Consider the following 19,867-nt stretch of genomic DNA (forward strand, 5'->3'; position numbering starts at 1 on the left):
TAACATACTGAAAACTTAAAATTAACGAACTCGAGATGAAATCTAAAATTAAAAGAAACACGAGATCGAAAAAACAAAAAAAATACATTTGAAAACTCTAAAAGTAAAATAACCGATATAAAAAAATACGACTCTAATACAATTAACCGTAATTAAACTAAACTATCAAATTTTAATGCAAAATTAACGAAATAGAATCTTGTGTTTTCTATCCCCGGTATTAAATTAAAAAGAAATTTAAAAATACACAAAATTTGTAATTTATTACTTTAATTTAACGGGGAATTTTTGCTATACGTATTAGTCACGTTGGGTTGGCGACCGCTGGTCACTTTTCCAATGAGAAGGCAGAGAGAGAGAGAAAAGGAGAGAGAGATGACGCGGCGTGAGTCATTCTCACAGGCCTGGCGCGTGACGAGGAAACCTTCCGTCGCAAATGCGCCAGGTGTCTTTATGACTATCTTCCTTCCATTGACGCATGGAGAGAAAGCAAGGTCGTCTTATTGCCACTCTAAAGCAATTTAACCCGGAAGGTTTTCCCAGTCTGGGTTTATGTTTTGTAAATACAGACGGGGAATTATTCCAGGCAAATTGCCTTAGAGTGGTTCTCAACTATGGGGCCATAACATTTTCTAAAATTCGAAATACCCCTTTAAATTACTCAAATTGTTGTACAAACAATAAGTGCTCAATTGTTATTTAAACATCAAAATTCAAGAATTTCACTTACTAATTAAACATTAAGAAAAAATTATAATTAAAATAGTAACTTTTAAGTTGAAAAGTCTTGATTAGTTATTGCAAAATATGAAATAATAATTTTTTTCCTTAGTTAAAAAATTAAAAATTTAATTGACTTAAAATTGAATACTTTAGATTGAAATATTATTATAAATTTAATGAAAGCCTTATTTACAAAGGAATTATTATGAAGTTCATTTTAAATTGAAAATATTTTATAAAGTTTTAATCGGATGTTGGCATTTTTTAATGACTAAGACTTTTTAGTAGAAACAGTTTAATTTTTAACGTTGAAATATGAAGTCAAATTTTTATTTTATTTTTGTTATTAAATAAACAAAAAAATAATCGTAATTTTAAAATCGGCCTTGACAGTTTGGTGCGAAATTTTATTTTATTAGGTAAACTAAAATTTGTCAGGCTGTGAAAAAAGTTCTTAAAATTCCTGGGAAATTTTTAAAGGATTGTTTTCTAAGGAATTTTAGCAGAAAATAAAAAAAGGATCACAAAATATTTTGAATTATTTCCTAAAATTTTTCAAAAGTGTTTGAAATATTTTAGAGCAAAATGTTGCAATTTTGCCATGTTACATAATTTTAGAAAAAATTTGAGTTAGTTTGAAGGATATTTAAAAGTTTTGAAACGATTCAAAAATACTTAAAACTTGTAAATATTTTAAAATAATTTTCTAAAGCCTTGCGAAAATAAAGACATTTTTTCAGGTTGCTAGGAAAAATTAAAATAATTTTTTATTTCGAAAAAGCAATTTGAAGAGATTATTTGAAAAGATTTCAAAAATAGTCAAAGAAGAATCTGGAAGATTTTAAGGCAATTTTAACATTTTTGCAGAATAAATAAAAAAATGCAGGAAAAATTTAAATATCTTTTAAAAATTAGAAGGTTTATAAGGTCTGACAAGATTAAAAAAAATAATGAATTTTTTCTTATAAACGATTTCCTAACATTTCTAAAAATAGTTTAGAAGATTGGAAAATTTTGAGAAAAATTCGTGCCAATTAAAAATGTTTACAGGAATTTAAGACGTTTTAAATAGATCACAAATAATTGAAATATCGGAAACATTTTTGAAAATTGATCAAATATTTCTTTATTCCTTCTCAACTTCTAAAAGTTCTAAATATCTTTTAAAAAGACTCGAATGTTTCATAATATTTTGTAAAATCCTATATAATTCTTTAAAATCATAAATTAGCAACAACAACAAAATTTCTGAATTATAAAATAAATGAATTGTTAAATTCCCATAAATGTTGCTATTACTGAAATTGAAAGTTTTCGAAAATAATTAATAAATTATTAATTAATTATTAATTAAATAATTTGGCTCATAATTAATTCTATTAATAGCTCATAAATTAATAATCAATTAACTATGTGCAGCAGTTCTGAATTTCAAAAATTTTTGATCAATTTTTGATCAAAAATGAAGAACTTTTAAGTTGAAAAATGCGTTAAAGTGCTCGATACTTTATTTTTCTTTCAAATATAAAATACTTCGAATTGGAATTGGAATTTTTTCGAATTAAAAAAAAAAATTTAGAGGGCCGGGATCTTATTAAACTTGAAAAACTTTTAAGAGTTTGAAATTTATTCTATATGTGTTAAAATCGTAGATATTTTTTGCACTATTTCAGATAGATATTAAGAATATGAAATTGAAAATTATGAAAACATTCTTGCCGAATAAAGGAATCAGTTTTTAATTAGGGAAAAATTAATTTTTTGTATTCGGCTAGATAAACATTTTTTTTAAGTTAAAAAATTTGTTGCCTAAAACTTATTGTGTTTAAATTAGAATAAGACATGATCATTTTATATATTCAAAAATAATTTGATTTACTAATAAGTTTCATGAATTTTTCCCTTTTTGTGATGGTCAAACTATTATCATCGAACACGAAAATTGTATGTAAACAAAATACAATTATGGCTTGCTACTCTACTTTAAATTGAATATGGTTCAGATAACAAAATTTTTAACTTTTCAAAAATCAATTTTAATATAGTTGAATCCAAAAAAGTTATTTTTCTTTATTGAAAAAATAATTCCTGTATTTGGCAAGGATATTTATCATTATTTTTTAATTCGGATTTTTTCTTGCTATATTGAACACTACACAAAAATAATTTCAGGGTAGCCGTTTGAATCGAGAAAAAAAATCCCCAGTCATTTTTCGATTCACTAAAATGTGTCACAGTTGAAAAATTCGAAATCGCTTGATTTTAAGTAGATTAATAAATTTAAATTATTAACGAAAAAAATTTTAGACGCAGTCTTTTGGGGTTTGTACGTTTGCGGATATGTAGCTTGTGGGTTTGGGGTTTGTGGGTTTAGAGTTTGTGGGTTGAGAGTTCGTGGGTTCGGGATTGTTGGTTTGGGGTTTGTGGTTTTGGAGTTTGTAGGTTTGTGGATATAGAGCTTGTTTATTGGGAGTTTGTGGGTTTGGAGCTTGTAGATTTTAGGTTTGTGGGTTTGGAGCTTTTTGATTTCGGGTTTGTGGGTTTGTTGATATGGAGGTTGTGGGTTTGGGGCTTGTTGGTTTGGGGTTTGTACGTTTGTGGATATGGAGCTTTTGGGTTGGGGGTTTGTGGGTATGGGGGTTTTAAGTTTGTGGATATGAAGCTTGTGTGTTTCAGGTTTGTGGCTTTTGGGTTTGTAGGTTTGCGATTTGTGGGTTTGGGTATTGTGGGTTTGTAAGTTTGTGGATATAGAGCTTGTTTATTTGAAGTTTGTGGGTTTGGAGCTTGTGGATTTTAGGTTTGTGGGCTTGGAGCTTGTGGATTTTAGGTTTGTGGGCTTGGAGCTTGTGGATTTTAGGTTTGTGGGTTTGGAGCTTTTTGGTTTCGGGTTTGTGGGTTTGTTGATATGGAGGTTGTGGGTTTGTGGCTTGTTGGTTAGGGGTTTGTACGTTTGTGAATATGGAGCTTGTAGGTTGGGGATTTGTATGTTTGTGGATATGGAGCTTGTGGGTTGGAGGTTTGTGGGTATGGGGTTTTTACGTTTGTGGATATGAAGCTTGTGGGTTTGAGATTTGTGGCCTTTGGGTCTGTAGGTTTGCGATTTGTGGGTTTGGGGTTTGTGGGTTTGTAGGTTTGTGGACATAGAGCTTGTTTATTTGGAGTTTGTGAGTTTGGAGCTTGTGGATTTTAGGTTTGTGGGTTTGGAGCTTTTTGGTTTCGGGTTTTAGGGTTAGTTGATATGAAGGTTGTGGGTTTGGGGTTTGTACGTTTGTGGATATGGAGCTTGTGGGTTAGGGATTTGTATGTTTGGGGATATGGAGCTTGTGGGTTAGGGGTGTGTGGGTTTGGCATTTTTACGTTTATGGTTATGAAGCTTGTGGCTTTGGGGTTTGGGCTTTTGGGTTTGCAGGTTTTCGATTGGTGGGTTTGGGGTTTGTGAGTTTGGTGCTATGGGTACAGTTTTTGTGATTCAATGTTAAAATACATATTTTAAACAATTTATTATTGTTTTTAGAAATTTTCTCACAGAATGGAGTTAGAAAAACGCGATTTTTTCTCAAATTTTGCACATGTCCATTTTTCATTTCGAGGGAAGTGATAGTTCATAAATGTTAACAAAAGTGACTGTTTTAACAATTTATTATTATTGTTAACAATATTCTCTTAGAAAAATGCTACAAAATTGCAGTTTAAAAAACTTACTTTTAATCAAATGTCGAATAAAAATAAGTTAAGCAATTTAAGAGATAAGAAAATTAATTGTTTAAACAATTCATTATTATTAACAATAATGTTATATTTGAATAATTCTAGAAAGATGCTGTTTTTTTTTAATTTTTGGCTTTTTGTCGACTTTTCAATAGGTGTGAAGTCATAATGAATTCAAGTTAAAAAATGTATATCAAACAATTTATTACCACTGTTAATAATATGTCTATTTTTCATTAGGCATGACTTAATAATAGTCATAATTTTTAGAGGAAAAACGAATTGAGAAAAAAGTTATTTTATAATAAATTATAAAAATTAATGAATCAATGTTAATAAATATTCCACTAGACCAATAGTAATAATTTTAAGGGGCAAAAAAAACACATTTTCTAGAAAAAAATTACAACAATTCTATTTTTGATTCAAGTGAACCTTAAAAAACTGTATATAAAATATTAGATATATTTTTATATTTACCAATAGAATTGAGGATCACATTCAAGGATAAAATAAAAGGAGGAACAATCCACATTTTTCCTGATTTGAGAAAAAATTAATGTATTGATAAAGAATATAATTAATATTGTAACAAACGAAAATTCTAGTTCTTCATCAGAACATATTGTATATTTAATGAAGTAGTATATGAGAGATCCGTTATCTCATAGTTAATAAACGATATAACCTTGTTCTGTTAAATTCTTTAAAACTGATATCACAATTTACACAATATTTCACGTTTTAAGTGAAAATGAATATTTTTAAATTTCTGGTTTTCTCTTGATCTGTTGATCAAAACATTTGAATGATTACAAATGAACTTTAAAAATTTCTAGAGAGTTAAAAATAATTCAATGATCTCTAACTTAGAGCAGGGAAGTTTGGAAGTAAAATTAAAATTTTGAACCTGAAAAGACATTTTCGTTTACTTCCATTCTTCTAAATCAAATTTCAAATTATTTTTTATTTATTATTTATTATTATTTTAAATTCCTTGTCCCAAAGTCAATATTCTTACCAATACTTCTTAAAAATATTTTTCTGGAATTTATCTTGAATCAGCAAAACATAAAAAAACAATCAGCAAAACACTTTTCTTTGATGAAATATCATCTTTTATATTTTTTGTTACAATATTACAGTTCTGTTAGAATTTTAACTATTTTTTTTTGCAATACACAAATAAATTTGAAAATTTTAATTTGGCATTGGTATATTTCTTTACAAGAAAAACATGCGGCCTCCGAACATTAATGCTTATGGAAAAAGCAAGGAATTTTTTGAATAAAATTTTGCAACCAACCTGATTTACTTTTGAAATTAATATTTATATCTTGTTTCAAATGTTTCCGGAGATGAACGCAATAATATATTTTATTTTACAATAAAAAAATTTAATTCTTTGGCGAATGTTGCCTAACCTTAATATTTTAAAATTCTTTAAAATTGGGCGATTTTTTGTGCAAGGAGATTCGTCCACTTCTGCTGAAGTCATCTCTTTAACAATGCCGCGGTACATGTTTATTTTTGCACCATCGGACGTTGATAATACAGTTATTTCTCCGGTTGAGATAAGTCTAACAAATCGAAATTCTTCAATCTCCAGTTCATATAGGCGGACAAGAGAACGGCTGCTGACAGGAGGAGACCTCAACCTGGCAGGAGCAGACCTTGACGTGGCACGAAGAATAGGCACGACAGGAAGAGATGACTTAACCGAAAAACCGGAAAGAGGTCTGGCAGGAGAAGACCTTTCAAGAAAATCAGAAGATCCGCCATGAGGAATCCCAGGAATAGGGTCGCTATTCAGTAAACAATCGAATTGTAAACTTAACTCTGCAACAATAAAAAGATGTTCAATTTTCCTTTATATTCTCCTCCAGAATATAATGATTTTTGGCGTAGGGTTTCAGGAAGTGCCCTCGGTACCAAGGGTATGGCGCTCAGTTTATTTTAGAGAGGTCACCAAATCCTGGACTGTCAAGTTTCGTACGTGCGCAGTGGATGCTTTATACTACCGTGCCTCACGTGGTGTCCCCGGAAAGCTTACTGTTCCCCCGCCTGTCCACTTGATCAGTGCGACAGAAAGTAGGGTGCCGCACCAATTCTATTACAGATGGTACTTTCTTAACGCAGAATGTGAGATGATACATGGAAAATATAATTGTAAATAATAATTTTGTGAAAGTCTCGATGAAATAAAGCAAATCATTTTATTTAAAAATTATAGCATCTAAATTCGAACTTCACACTATTTCCCCTATTTTCCTTTTTTTGTTTGAACCTATTCTCCTTTTCCACCTGTTTTCAAAAAATTTTTCCTCTTTTTCTCTTGTTTAGCTTCATTGCGAATTAAATTATTAATTAGAAAATAGTAACAAAATCCTACCATTTATCACTAAGAGCTCTATCTAATAAATTTAAAAAAATTTTAACTCTTCCATTATTGGTTGAAAATTGATTTTTAAAATCTGCAGACATACAGACATACAGACATACAGACATACAAACATACATACAGATATACACCCAGACCCATTCCTAAGAACCTGTTTTTCGGATTCAGGGAGTCTCGAAATATGGACATTTGACAAAAATGGGTGGAGGGGGGGTCAAATTTTACAAAAATATATTACCTTCTCTGACGAGAATGTAAAAAAACCATCAATACAAATTTTTTGCTCTACTTTCAGTGAAAAATCTTTTCTATTTATTTTTTCTCAGCTTACGACGTGTGTTGAAAAATTTAATTTTTGTATTTTTAATGGTTTTTTTATAAACCAAACAAAAACTACTTGTCCTATAAAAAGTGATTAATAACAAATTTGTCGATATTTTTTGGGTGCGCAATGTTTATCTAATCATTTTTTTCCTATCTTGCATAGTTTGATCGCAAAATGCAATTTTTTATTATTTGTTGTACGGACAAAATTTAAATTTTCAATTTTTCGGAAAAATTAAAAAAGTTGTTATGACAATCTTGTACGGCTATTAAAAATTAATATTCTTCTTTTCAAGTACTATTAACAAGTGCACGGAGAATTCTTGAATCATGCAAAAATGTGGTCTCAGAAATTTTCAAAATGCGCTGAGTTTTAGAATTTTGATTCAAAATGGCTGACTAACGAACTTGTCGTTAAAACGTAAAAACCTGTTTTTCGGATTCAGGGGGTCTCGAATCATAGATATTTTACAAAAGCTAGGGGAGGGGAGTCAAATTTTACAAAGAAAATTCAACATGTTTTAAAAATTCGTTTTTTTTTGTTAAGAACTAATTTTATCAATTGCCAAGTTAACTATTCTAGTTTTCTTATAACTGAAAGTTTTCAGGTGCCAGTACAAATTTTCGGTAAAAAAAACTCGTTTAATGTTGGAAATTCATATTTCTGGAGAGATATATTTTTTGTTTGTTTAAAATTAAGGAGAGTAGAAACAGTACACATTTTTTCTGGTTAGAGAAAAAAATAATTAATGAGTTGTTAAAGAATATAATTAATATTGTGACTATCGAATATTACAGTTTTTCATCAGAAATTATCGTGTATTAGATTAAATAGTATATCAGATATTCGTTATCTCATAGGTAATAGACGCTAACCTTGTTCTGCTCAGATATTTACATTTCATTAGAATCAGCTTTAGGGAAAAATGTAATACTTGAATTCTATGAGACTGATATCACAATCTACATAATCTTGCACGTTCAAGCAAAAATTAGTGTTTTTAAATTCTTGGGTTTGTCTTGATCTATTGATCAAAAGAGTTTAATGATTATAATTCTTTAGAAAAATTACCTGTTTGAAAATGAAAATTCTTCACAGAAATTCCATGTCTGTCTCAAAATTATATATATATATATATATTTTAAATTCTCTGTCCCAAAGTCAAAATTCCTATTCTTTAAAAAATTGCCTGTTCTGAAGTATAAATTGGAATTCTTCACGGGCATTCCCTGTCCACATTCACAAATTGTTATTCCTTTACTAAAATTTCCTGTTCTAAAGTCATGATAATTCTTTATGAAAACTCCTTGTCAAACTTAAAATTACAAAAGGTTCTATTTTTAAAATTTTACAAGGATAACATGCTGGCCTTTGAATATTAATGGCCAGCAAAAAGGCAACGAAATTTTACAAATGAAGTTTTGTTACCCACGTGATGCACTTCATAATATATATTATATACCATAATATATTTAGTATCACATTAAAAAAATTATTGTTGAATGCGATTGCCATCCAGAATTATTATTTTAAAATTCCTTAAAATTGGACGATCTTTGCTCAAGGGCGATTCGTCAATTTCTTCTGGGGTCATCTCTTCAACCTTACCGCTATACATGTTTATTTTTGCACGTCTTTGTAAGCCATGCATCAATGTATAAAATCCACGAAGATGTGTATTATTGCCCTCCACTATTGCAAAGACATCACCATTGGACGCTGATAACACAGCTAGTCCTCCGGGTGGCATGGGCACAAGGGTCTGACGTTTTCCTCTAACTTGAATTAGTGCATCGGGAGGAAAAGTGTATCTTAGAAATTTGAATTGCCGGTTCGGATTCGTGTGCGGAATAAGCCGAACAGATCTGAGTTCTTCAACTTTAAATGCACCGAGGCGGAATGAAGATCCCATGGCAGGAGGAGACTTGGATCTGATACGACGAGAAGGCTTGAAAGGGGGAGAAGAGCTAGCCGGAAAACCCGAACAATGAGGTCTGGCAGGGGAAGACTTTTCGGGAGAATCGGAAGATCTGCCACGAGGAATATCAGGAATAGGGGCACCATTTGGTAAACAATCAAACTGTAAGCTCAACTCTGCAACAAGAAACAGTGGTTCAATTTTTCTTTGTGTGTTCTCTTCCGGAGAGGAAAGAGGCCGTTCAAAAACAAAGTCACAATGCCAGAGCAGGGGGTAAAAAAAATGAGGATGATTTGTGAATTAGATGCGGAGAGATAAACGCAAAATGTAACAATAAAAAACCTAAACTTTCTTTGTGGAAAGTACATTTATCCCATTTTAAAAGTCTGCTTCTATATTTTAGGTTTTGAATTCATCTTTCTATGTCGAAAACTTTACTATTTAAAGGGAGATGCACGTATTTTGTTTAAACTTTGATCTTTTTTCGTCGAAACTTAATTTTGTTAACTGAAAATTTAATTGGTCTTTGAAATAGGCCCTTTGAAATAAGCCCTTTTCTACCATGAATAATTTACGAAATATGAATCCGGTAATTAACATTGTGCATTTTTTTGGTGAAGACAAATTCAATTGAGTACAAACTGAAATGAAGCTCAGAAGAAAATAACAGTAGAGATGGAATAAAGATCAAATCGCACAAATTCTGTTTCGCGTGAAGCTTACAAAACTGCACATAAAATTAAGGATATATTATTCTATTCACCAAAAAAAATGGGGATAACCGTCAAGAATAAAATGAGAGTAGACACAATCAACATATTTTCTGATCAGAGGAAACACTGATTACTGTGTCAATGGAGAATATGATTAAAACTTCAACTAATGAGTAATCCTGTTCGTTATCAGAATAATTAGAATACCTCAGACTGTTGAGCTGAAGTCCCATATTTACATTTAAATAAAGTAAATTTCTAGGAAGAAATATGTAATTACTGAATTCGGTGAACCTGACATCACAAATAATATATTCTTTTACGTTTAAGAGCTTTACGTCGTTTAAATGTCAGATTTACATGGTAGGGGGAAAAAGGGTATAGTGTCGCGTTTTGAAATTGCACTTTAATGTAATATTAAAATTTAATTTTGACGTGTCTTTTTTTTAAGTGAAGCTTACATTATCAGGGAACATGTTATTACTTTTACCCGCTTTGTAACTACGTCCTTTTTTATGATTTAATTAATTGATGGATGCAGCATTTAGATTGTAAAATTAAAATTATATAATATAATAATTCTAGAAAGTGTAATGTGACGAAAAAATCACTAAAACTTCTTTCATAATTTTTCATCTAAAGCTTTTTTTAAAACAGAAATGACATCAAATCAATATTTTTGTAAACATAAAAAGCTATTTTATCTTTAAAAGCTAATATAGAAATCAGAAACTGGGACCGTTATTTGTAATTGTAATCATGCCCAACACAGACATCATACCCCACTCATCCCTATTTAACCGATGAATTTTTTTGAATTCCAGTCACTGCTGGGTTTTTCCTAGTGAAATTCTTCAAAAACTTTAATTAATTTAAATAAATTGCATTAAAAATTACTTTAGTTCAATTCAATGAATTTAAATCTTTTCGGATTCTTGAACGGAACTTGGACCTGCCAGGAGGAGACTTAGGCCTGTCTGGAAGAAACGGCTGACAGGAGGAGATACGAAGAGAAGTCTTGGCAGAAGGAGGAAGCCTGACCGGAGAACCCGGAGAATGAGGTCTGGCAGGAGCAGACATTTCAGGAGAATTAGATGAACCGCCACGAAGAATCCCAGGAATAGGGTCGCTATTAGGTAAACAATCAAACTGTAAACTTAACTCTGCATAAAGAAACAGAGGTTCAATTTTCGATGTATGTTCACTTCGATAATATAACTATTTGTGATGTAAGAAAGAAGGGTTTAACGCAGAATGTGCTGTTATACATGGAAAATATAAATGTTAAAAGTAATAGTTTGCTTTTTTGCCTAAATGCGAATTGAATTGATAAAAAAGTAAGAAAATCGTACCATTCTTTATTAAAAGCTCTTTCATGTGAATTTAAATGCCTACTAATATATTTTGGGTTTAAAATTCATCATTCGGATGCTTTATCAGTATAAAGTATAACTTAGATTAAACTTTATATTAGATATTCGTTATCTCATAGGTGATGAATATAAACCTTATTCGGCTCAGATATTTACATTCAATTACAGGGAGTTTCTAGGGAAATAAAAGAAACTAACTTGGTCGAAAATAATAAAACAATCTACATAATCTTTCACTTTTAAATACAAATGAATGACATGTAACAAGGATATTGAGGAAGAGAATTATAATTCTGTATCTAAACAGAGATTTTTTTACTACCATTCTTTTAAATCAGATGTGAAATTTTTTATCTCCATTTCACGTAAAAAAAATTTTCTTAATTAAACTTATAATTGCTGAAAAAAACCTATTTTGAAATTAAAATTATAATTCTTCGCGGAAATTCCCCGACAGAAACTCGAAAATATATTTCTTTACTGAAATTCTACGTCCAATATAAAAAATATAAATCTTAAAGAAAATGTTGTGTCTTAAAGTCGAAATTATTTTAGATATTTTATTATATATTCTTTGTGAAACTAGCCTGTTCTAAAGTAAAAAAAAGAAAGAAAAAATTTTCAGTTAAAAACTTCATTTTAAATGAAAAAAACGGTTTTTCAAAACATAGTTAAATTTTTAGCAGGAATAACAAATATTTAAACAAAAATTAACTTTTTGACCAAATTGTTGCTTATTAAATTCTCAACAAAAGTATGCATTCTCAACAAAAAATTTATTAGCGAATACTTTAACCTGAACAATTTTTAATCAAAAATAGTTAAATTTGACAAAAAAGACGATTATTATTATGTTATAGTTCATCATTTCAATTAATTTTTTACCGAGAAAAATAAGCATTCACCCCAATAATTTAATTTGCATCAGAATAGTTTAGATTTCAAACAAGAAAGTAGATTTTGAGAAAAGAATCTCAATTTTCTACCAAGACATGCGAGATTTTACGATAAAAAGATTAATTGTTAACCAAACAACAAAATTTTGCCGAATATTTCAATTTTCTACCAAATAGAAGAATCCTGTAATAAAAAATATACAAGTTTAAAGAAAAGTGCTTAATTTTTAAGGAAGCAGTTTAACTTTAAGTCCAGTACCAGTAATTTCAATTAAGAAAAAAATTCGTTTTCTTTCTTTTAAAATTTGACGTTTTCATTTTTGGTTGAAAATTGAATTTTTTAATTGAAAATTTTTTTTTCGTTGTTAAAATATATCACCTATTATATACTCGTTCATTAAGATTTTTGTTGGCAATTAAACCACTTTTGTTTAGAGAACATAAATAAATTTGCAATTTTAATTTGAAATTAGTTTATTCCATTATAATATTAACATTTTGGCCTCCGAATATTAATGATTAGGGAAAATGCAAGGAATTTTTTAAATAAAGTTTTGCAGCCACCCTGGTTTACTTTAAACATTAATATTCATATCTCGTTTCAAAAGTTCTTAGAGGTAAACGCAATATTATATTTTAGATTTATAACAAACACAATAAATTCACTTGAATTGGGGCTTACGAGGAAAAGTGTATCTTTGAATTTCGAATCGCCGGTTCGGATTCTTGTTAGGTATAAGTCGAACAAAATTAAGTTCATCAATTTTAAGTTCACCTATGCGGACATGAGAATGCTTGTCGACAACCGGAGATTTGGTCCTGGCACGAAGAACAAGCTCAACAAGAGATCTTGATCTGCCACGAGGAGAAGTCTCGGCATGAGGAGAAGACCTGTCCGGAGAACCCGGAAAATGAGGTCTGGCAGGAGAAGACTTTTCAGGAAAATAAGAAAATCCATCACCAGGAATAGGGTCACCATTCGGTAAACAATCGAAATGTAAACTTAAATCTGTAACAAGAAATAGATGTTCAAATTTTCTTTATATTTTCTTCCAGAATATAATAATTTTTGACGTAGGTTTTAGGACATGCGCAGTAGATGCCCTATACTACCGCGCCCCGCGTGGAGTCTCCGAAAAGCTCACTGTTCCCTCGCCCCGTCCACCCGATTAGTGCGACAGGAAATAGGGTTCGCTGACAACAGTTCCTTTTAAAAAGGAATCCAGTAGTGACCTTAAATTTGACCTTGACCTTGACCTTCAGGGTCATTTGATGGTCTATTTTTTACATTTAGCGTTATTTTACATTCCGCGTTAAAAGTTACTCCAAAAATGACCTAGAACTTTTTCGCAAATACCTGAGCCGAAGTAGTACAGATTGGAATGACCCTTACCAAAGTCAAGTCTAAAAACCTTCAGCTCAGGTTCAAGGTCGTCTTTGACCCATGGCCTAAGTACATGAGTGCATGAGTAAAATTTCCCGATCCTTCGATTTTCGTTGTCAAAAATAGGGATTCCTATTTGAAAAACAAAGTTAACCTTGAAGGTCAAGCTCAAGCTCAAAATCATGGTCATCACTGGATTCCTCGTTAAAAATTACTCTAAGAATGATCTTTACCTTTTTAAAGAAATATTTTACCTGAAAAATTATTTTGGCGTGTCTTTACTTTTTGCACGCATTGTATAATAAAAAGGTGAAAATGAACTATTTTGTTGGGAATTATTCTTTTTTAATGGAAATTTAACTGTTCCATTTTTGGTTGAAAATTGATTTTAAAAAATTGAGGTACTTCGTTGTAAATTACTTTTTCTTGGTACAATATTAATCTTCTTACTTGAAAATTTAGCTGATTGGTTAAAAGTTAAAACAACTTTATTATAAATTCATTTCATTAGTCAAACATTCATTTATTATTATTATTAAAAATAATAATGATTTTTTCAATTAAAAATCTAACCATTTTATTTTCTGTTGAAAAATGATCTCTTAAACAGGCACACAAAAAGTCAAAGTTCACGGAGGCGACCTTTGGGGTTCTATAGTTTTTGGGTCGCTGATTCCGAATCGTTTGTCGGTTTTTTCAGATCAGATCGCTTTCAAGGTCATTTGAAGGTCAAATGAAGAAAATATTGCTGAAAAAATCTGAAAAAATTCAGACATAGGTTTTTTAGCAGGCTGAATCCAAATCCAGTGTCGGTTAACCTTCATTAGTTTAAGATCAAAGTCATTTGAAGGTCAAGCCAACAAAATAACCTCAAAAAAATGTGTAAAAATTTATATATAGGTTTTCAGGGTCGCTGAATACAAACCCAAGGTTAATTTGATCATATCAGGTTATCTGAAGGTCATCTGAGGTTATTTAAAGGTCAAATTCGGAAAAAAGGCTAAACAAAATTTGAAAAATTAAAATGTAGGTTTTTGAGCATGCTGAATCCGAATTCGGTGTTGGTCGACCTTCATGAGTTCAAGTTCAAGGTCATTCGAAGGTCAAATCAATGAGGTACTGTTGAAAAAATTAAAAAAAAAATTAATTACAATCATCTTTAGTTTTTCGTCTATATAGAAACTGGAAATATTAATTTATCTTTATCAACATTAGCTGCTGTGAATTTCTCGAAAGTAAGGCAGTGTACTTTCTTATCAATATTAGCTGCTGTAGATTTCTTGAAAGAGAAAGCTTTGTACCCATAAGAATGGCATATCTTTCAAAAAGAAGTGGGTTCTTTTTGCCCTAATATGGTAAAAAATACATTTTTTATAAATGTCCACATGTATTTGCGGTTATGAGTGAATGTTCGCGTGTACGCATGTGTGGATCTGCGGATGCGTGGATGTGTGGATGTGCGGATGTCTAGATGTTTCGATGTATGTAATCGATTCTTTTTCACCTGTTGCCTCGACTAGTCGTGTGACGATGACAACTGTCCCGTAAGGACTTAATGATCTCGTAAGAGATTTGGGACTACCTAAAGATGCTGCGGAACATTTAGCTTCAGTTTTAAAAAGTAAACATTTATTAGAAAAAGGTACGAAAGTAATGTTTTATAGAAAAATAAATGAAAGTTTTAAGCAGTATTACGAAGAAAAAGTCTTTGATGAAGAAAAATTAGTGTACTGTTCAAATGTTAAAGGACTGATGGAAGAACTTAAGCCAAATGCTTATAAAGATGATGATTGGAGACTGTTTATTGACTCAACAAAAAGAAGCTTAAAAGCTGTAATACATAACAACACAAATCAATATGCCGCAGTACATGTCGCACACTCTACGACAATAAAAGAATCCTTCACTAGGCTTAAAAAACTTCTAGAGGCCATTGAATACAAAACACATAATTGGCTTATATGTGGTGATTTGAAAGTTTCAGGTATGTTGCTAGGACAGCAGTCTGGATTTACAAAGAATCCATGACTCTTGTGCCTTTGGGATAGTAGAGATTGTGAAAAACATTACAAGAATCATAAGTGGGCTGAAAGGAAATCACTTGAAATAGGAAAAGGAAATATCATTGAATCGGCCCTGGTTGATCCAAAAAAAGTATTGATTCCTCCACTACATATTAAATTAGGACCCCTGAAGCAATTTGTGAAAACCTTAGATACAAATAGTCGATGTTTTCAATACTTGGAAAAGAAGTTTCAATATAAATCTGATGCCAAGTTGAAAGAAGGGATTTTTGATGGTCCAGAAATAAGGACACTTTTGCAAGATGATAAATTTCCAACGACAATGACAAAAATTCAAAGGAATGCATGGCTCAGTTTTAAGGAAGTTTTGAAAAACTTTTTAGCAAATAAAAGAAGTAAACATTATAAAGTTATTGTAGCCGAAATGATTAAGAACTTTGGAAAAATGGGGTGCCTGATATCATACAAATTGCACTTCCTGCATAATCACCTGGATGGATTCCCAGAGAATTGTGGCGATTACAGTGAAGAGCAAGGAGAACGCTTTCATCTAGACATAAAAGAAATGGATTGTTATGGAATTATTAAGGGGATATTATGGGATTGTTAATTTTTTGATCTTATTATGAGCTTGTACGTGAATTGATGAAGGTCTATCAAACTCGATATATGGGTTGTTATTTTCATATTTCAATTACCTTGAAAATACTAGATATGGTCAAAATGACGCAGGATGCAGATTCTACGACTCTTAAAACTTATATATAAATTTTTACAAATTTTTTTCAGGTTATTTTGTTGGTTTGAACTTCAAATGACCTTGATCTTGAACTAATGAAGGTCAACCGACACCGGATTCGGATTCAGCATGCTAAAAAACCTACGTCTAAATTTTTTCAAACTTTTTCAGCAATATTTTCTTCATTTTACCTTCAAATGACCTTGAAAGCGATCTGATCTGAAAAAACCGACAAACGATTCGGAATCAGCGATCCAGAACGGTAATTTGGTGATAATAAATTCTCTTTTGTTAAAGCTCCTTCAGCTTTAACGAACACATTCTCATCACGTATCTCATGCTTCTACTACCGCATCGTGTTCTACATCGCAGTCGTCGTGATCCATCTCTTCATCTCCTAATGATTCACTAAACGAGTCTCTCAAAGCGTATAGGGTCGACAGTTTATAGTCGCAACAGTCCCATAAAACGTCGTTTCATGAGGCGTGGGGCCCGGGGGGGGGGGGGGGGGGTGTAGTTTCGACCGAGAGTGATAGTTGGTTAGTGTTTTATACTGAGAAGGTCATACAACAACAGAAATTTTATTTTTTTTTAACAAAAATAAATCAGTTACGTCTTCCGTAAAAAATTAATCCTCAACCAGGAAAATGAATTTTTGAGAAAGCAGTTCAACTTTCAATCAAGTACCAGAAATTTCAATTAAGAAAAGATGATAAATTTGGTTTGTTTGTTTAAAAATGTAACGTTTTCATGTTTGGTTAAGAATTGAACTATTATGTTGAAAATTCTTCTTTCGTTATTGAAATATCACCTATCATATTCTTCGTTAAGAATTAATCTTTTTGTTGGTGATTAAACTACTTTTGTTTAGAAAACATAAATAAATTTGAAATTTTTATTTGAAATTGGTTTATTCCGTTACAAAAAATAGAATTAATGTTGTTGGTCAATGTTGCTTAGCATTATTATTTTAAAATTCCTTGAAATTGGGCGATCTTTTCTGCAAGGAGATTCGTAGATTTCTTCTTCGGTCAGCACTTGAACCTTACCGCTGTACATGTTAATTTTTGCACGTTTTTGTGAGCCATCCATCATTGTATAAAATCCACGAAGATGTGTATTATTTGTCTCCACTATTGCAAGAACGTCACCATTGGACGTTGATAATACAGTTCGTTCTCCGGATGAAATAGGCTCAACGACCTGACCATATCCTCTCACGTAAATTGGGATATCGCGAGGAAAAGCGTATCTTTGAATTCTGAATCGCCGGTTCGGATTCTTGTTAGGGATAAGTCGAACATATCTAAGTTCCTCACTGTTAAGTTTATATAGGTGGAGATTAGAACGGTTGTCGACATGAGGAGACCTGGACCTGGCAGGATGAGAAGGCTCGACAGACGTAGAAGACCTGACAGAAGAACCCGGATAATTATGTCTGGCAGGAGAAGACCTTTCTGGAGAATCCGAAGATCCGCCACGAGGAATGTCAGGAATAGGGTCGCCATTTGGTAAACATTCGAACTGTAAGCTCAACTCTGCAACAAGAAATAGATGTTCAATTTTTCTTATATTGTAATCCAGAATATAATAATTTCTAAGAGGGGGATCACTGAATCCCGGACTGGCGCGCCCTCGTGAAGTTCCCGGAAACTAAACGTAAAGTGAACCTATCGATTCCGGCTACAAAAAGGTTTCAGAACCCTATTTTGCTGGACAAGTGAGCCAAGTTTCCTACATCCGTGGTGGTTGTTTTATACTACCGCGCCTCTCGTGACGTCCCCGGAAAGCTTACTGTTCCCCCGCCTCGTCCACCCGATTAGTGTGACAGGAAACAGGGTAAAGTGCTGTACCCATGCTCTGTACGTAGAAAGTCAGTTGAGAGAACGCTTCGACTTGTTATTGACTCACACAGCCACAGTCATAGATTTGGCAACCTCGCGCTGCTGTGACTCAACGCGATGTTCCAGACAACGTGTGTTATTCGAAGTTCGCGCATAAAACACAGCACGTGAAACGGTTGAGACATTGTCATTTCATCAGTTTGCTGATGTCATTTACACATTTACGGTGAAAATATTTTTCTTTCTATTCTGATATGGTGCGCTCTACGCGCACGTCGCTTCGTTCCAAGTTCAAACGCCTTTAAGGCGTACAAATTGAATAGATTTTTTAAAATATCATAAATAATATATCTTAAATCGCAAACTGTGATTTAAACTTCTAAGGAATTACAGCCATAAATTGGAAGTGAAATTGTTTTTCCATTTGTTTTTAAAGAAGGTTCTCAAGGCAGCAACGGCTTTGACTATTACATTCTCATTACGACACTAGCGCTTCGCGCTCGATGATTTGTGTGCAATTAAAAAACTCAATGAAAATAATTTGTAAATCTTGTTAAAATCTAATAAAATAACGCTTAAACTTACGGATCTCTTAAAAACAAAAATTGCATATTTTTGACAATGATCCAACTTTTTGAATTTTTGTCTAATTAAATGCTGAAAAGCACAAAACTTTTGTAATTTTTATCGAACTCAAAAATTTCATTAGGATAATTCGCAAAGTCTTTTTATCGTGTGCCAGAGAACTTGACAACAATTTCTAAAACTTGTAAATTTTTTTTCTTTAAATTCTGAAAAAAGCTCTAATTGATAGAAAGTTGAACTACTTTATGATAAATTTATTTCTTTAGCCAAAATACCATCTCTTTGTTTAAAATTAAAGCACTTGGTGAAGATCTAAATTGATGTTGGTAATCCATATTTTCAGGTTGAAAATTCTAATGTTCTGCAAAAAATACGTTTTTTTTTTGTTTTGAAAATTCAACAATTTGATTGAAATTATTTTCTCTAATGAATAAAAATTCTTTTGTGGAAAATTCATTGACATTTTTTAAAATTTAAATTTAACTATTTGGGTAAACCAAAATTGTTTTGTTAAAAATTCGTTCTTGTCGTTTAAAAGTTCCACCGTTTAGTGCTAAATGCAACTAATTAAACAATCATTTTTCTCATTGAAAATTTAACAATTTTATTTTCTGTTCAAATTTGATTTTTTAAAATAAAAAGTTGTGTTTTTAGATTGATGATTTAAGTTAAAAATGCATTCATTCGGTCAAAACTTCAACCACTTTTTTTCAACTTTCTTTATTTGGAAGTAAGCTAATCTTTATCGGTTAAAAATTTGACTACTTGGTTAAGATTTATACTGGTCTGTCAACAATTTATTTTTTCGTCAAAGATTCTTTATTTAAGCAGAAAACTTGTTTGTTTTTTTTTTGTAGAAGTTCGTCTTAATCCGTTTAGAATAAGTTTTTCTATTTAATTAATTTAATAAAATTATAGATATATTGTATTATTATATTCACCAACAGAATTGAGGATTAACGCCAAGGATAATATGAAGGTAGTAACAATCCACATATTTTCTGATTAGAGAAAAAAATCTTATTAATGTATTGATGAATATAATTAATGTTGTAACTAATGAATTTTTTATTTCTTTATCAGAAAATATTCTGTATTACATTAAATGTATCAGATATTCGTTATCTCATAATTCAAAGACGCTTAAATAATTTTGCAAAAGTATTTGCATTTCATTAGAGTGAATTTCAAGAAAAAAATGAAATAAATAAATTCGCTTAAACTGATAAAACAA

At 31.2% G+C, this 19,867-nt stretch overlaps 1 protein-coding gene across 1 annotated transcript in view; it reads right to left on the minus strand.

The window, feature by feature from the left end:
- Positions 1-19,867, minus strand: part of LOC117180722 — a 1,130,389-nt gene that overhangs the window by 937,800 nt on the left and 172,722 nt on the right. Inside the window, exon 2 of the mRNA XM_033373210.1 lies at positions 17,524-17,742. Within this exon, the coding sequence (XP_033229101.1) occupies positions 17,524-17,712 (189 nt within the window). The 5' untranslated portion in view covers positions 17,713-17,742. The remainder of the gene's footprint in view (positions 1-17,523; positions 17,743-19,867) is intronic.

This window comes from Belonocnema kinseyi, chromosome 9, assembly GCF_010883055.1.
Source record: "Belonocnema kinseyi isolate 2016_QV_RU_SX_M_011 chromosome 9, B_treatae_v1, whole genome shotgun sequence".
NCBI classification, from domain to species: domain Eukaryota; kingdom Metazoa; phylum Arthropoda; class Insecta; order Hymenoptera; family Cynipidae; genus Belonocnema; species Belonocnema kinseyi.